Raw genomic sequence first — 2464 nt, 5'->3', positions numbered from 1 at the left:
TCTCTGTGGGTAACAATACATAAAAGTTTTTTCTCCGACAACTTAGGTGTGAAACAACTGCGATTGTTAAAGCTTCGCTCTGCACGACGTGCAGCAGGAGAGTGGGGGGGGGGGGGGGGTCCTGACGTAAATTTTCCACAGCGCGAGGGGAAATTTTGAAGATTTATTCTCTCTGTATGTGTTTTAAAACGTTATAGTGTCATTATATTTCGAACTCCTGCTCAGTTGTCTCTGCACTCGCAGACATGCTGACACAGGTGCGATGATGTAATGATGATAGGACAGTAGAGGGTACATTTCTGCCGTAGGCCAACTTCATACTGTTTCTACTGTCTACCGCATTTACCGCGCAGCCCTAGCTGAAGTTTAAAATGATTGGATTGGTTGGCCGCGACGCATGCATGCCAGCTCCACTGTGAAGGAGGCTAAGCTAAGAAGCTAACTGGAAATCGTGTGCGCTATAAACAACCCTACTGAGAGGAGTACTGAGCCGAATGAGACAAATGAGAGCTGCTGGTTTGTCAGACAAATTTAATTAAATTTGGAAGCCTTATCAACACAGACTGGCTTCATTCACTTCCTCCACTGCCGTATGCTAAACTAACTAGCAGACACTGCGCAGAAAATCGACGACATTCAAAACTCCGCCTTCTGTTTGCTGATTGGCCCAGGTAAAAAAAACTACAAGCAGACACTGCACAGAAAATTGACGTTTTGTTCTCTGATTGGCCCGAATGAAATGTTCCTGAAGAAATCCTTGTCTATGGGAGAAGTCCCAAACAGAGCAGTGAAGGGAAACTAGAATTGAGCGGAACTGGGTAGGAAGGCAAGGCTAACAACACACCAGATGTCATGAGACTACTATTAGCATCATAATTATCGTAATCTGCCATATGACAATAAATCGTGAATAATTTTTTTTTGCCAATATCACCCAACCTTACAATCTGGCTCACAAAATCACCTTTAATTTGTTGAGTCATTTCAAGGGGAAAGACACAGGTATAGTTTAACTCACCATCGAATTCAGGGAAATAATCCACCAGGTGCGAGTAGGAGATCTTCTCCTCTAACAAGTCCTTCTTGTTGAGGAAGAGGATGACGGAGGAGTTTTGAAACCAGGGGTAAGTGATGATAGTCCTGAACAGAGCCTTGCTCTCCTCCATACGGTTCTGAGGCACAAAATAAGGAAATGGGAAGAACATGATTAAAGCTGTTTAATTTGCAGAAACATTTGAAAACATCAATCGGAGTGCTACTGGGATTTTAAGTCATAAAAGAAACGTTTACTCTTCTTCACTCACCTCGTTGTCGGACTCCACCAGGACCTGGTCATACTCACTCAGGGCCACGAGGAACATAATGGAAGTGACATTCTCAAAGCAATGAATCCACTTCCTCCTCTCTGACCTCTGACCTCCGACATCCACCATCCTGATGGTAAGAATGCAGTTCAGAGGGAACATGTTACAAACGAAGCCTGGGTGGTTCTGTTCATTTTAAATGAGCTTCTGAAAGTGAACTTGTGTATGATCGGCGTTCACGTTTAACCGTTTCTGAGTTTGTTACCGCTTCTTAAACAAAGATTTAGATTCAATATTAAAAAATAAACCTGACAAGTTGAAACAAAGGTTTGTCATTTTCACTAGTCCAACACGTTCCCAATGAGTGTGAGTGCATTCTCAATGTTAGAAAAGTAGAAAAATGTACAAGAAACAGGGTTCCTACAAATGTTTTAAATTTTCATCCAAATCTTCAGATTTTTTTGTCATTTATTAACTTTTAAAGTCTAATTATCATTAACATCATTTTAAATAATATAACAAGTTTGTAGTGTATGCTAATGGATTTATATTCGGTAGATTTTAATCCTCAATTGAAATATATATATTTATATATTTTCAAAGCATCTTGAATACAACTATGCTAAAGGTGTATTTCCCATAAACACTGCTCTGTTTATTAATTTTTGAACAAATAAGAAGTTTTTTTTGTCTAGACAAAAAATTTTCTGATTAAAAGATGAGAAATTCCATATACTTTACATGCAAGCCTGCTTAAATTCGTAATTTATATGCAATTACATCATTATTTAAGTGTCCGTACGTGCACCTGTGAATCCTCATCAGTTAAACGAATAAAGTCGTTTTCTTGCACAGACAATATGAATTATAAAGATGAGGCAGCCTAACAACAAAGTTTGATTTTCATGTCATTTTTATGTTTGGATGTAGTTGTGCATACAACTAACATTATAGTAAATATGTTCATTTTTTTATTTATAGCTAATGTAAATAATAACCTGCTCAGTACAGCAACCTAAAATATATAATTTTTACAAAATGCAATAGGTTACAAAGTCTGTAAACACTAAAGTTTGTCCATGGTATGTTTTCTATTTTATAATAATAATAATAATAATAATAACAATAATAATAACAATAATAATAACAATAATAATAAC

General features: G+C 37.3%; 1 protein-coding gene across 1 annotated transcript in view; it reads right to left on the bottom strand.

The window, feature by feature from the left end:
- gna11b (guanine nucleotide binding protein (G protein), alpha 11b (Gq class)) overlaps positions 1-2464 on the bottom strand; it is a 60922-nt gene that overhangs the window by 8026 nt on the left and 50432 nt on the right. The window contains exons 5-6 of the mRNA XM_014023545.1: positions 1305-1434; positions 1019-1172 (exon numbers count right to left, since the gene is read on the bottom strand). Of these exons, the coding sequence (XP_013878999.1) occupies positions 1019-1172; positions 1305-1434 (284 nt within the window). The remainder of the gene's footprint in view (positions 1-1018; positions 1173-1304; positions 1435-2464) is intronic.

The sequence above is a fragment of the Austrofundulus limnaeus genome, unplaced genomic scaffold (assembly GCF_001266775.1).
Source record: "Austrofundulus limnaeus strain Quisiro unplaced genomic scaffold, Austrofundulus_limnaeus-1.0 Scaffold376, whole genome shotgun sequence".
In the NCBI taxonomy this organism is placed as follows: Eukaryota; Metazoa; Chordata; class Actinopteri; order Cyprinodontiformes; family Rivulidae; genus Austrofundulus; species Austrofundulus limnaeus.
This window is presented reverse-complemented; position numbering and strand designations above follow the sequence as displayed.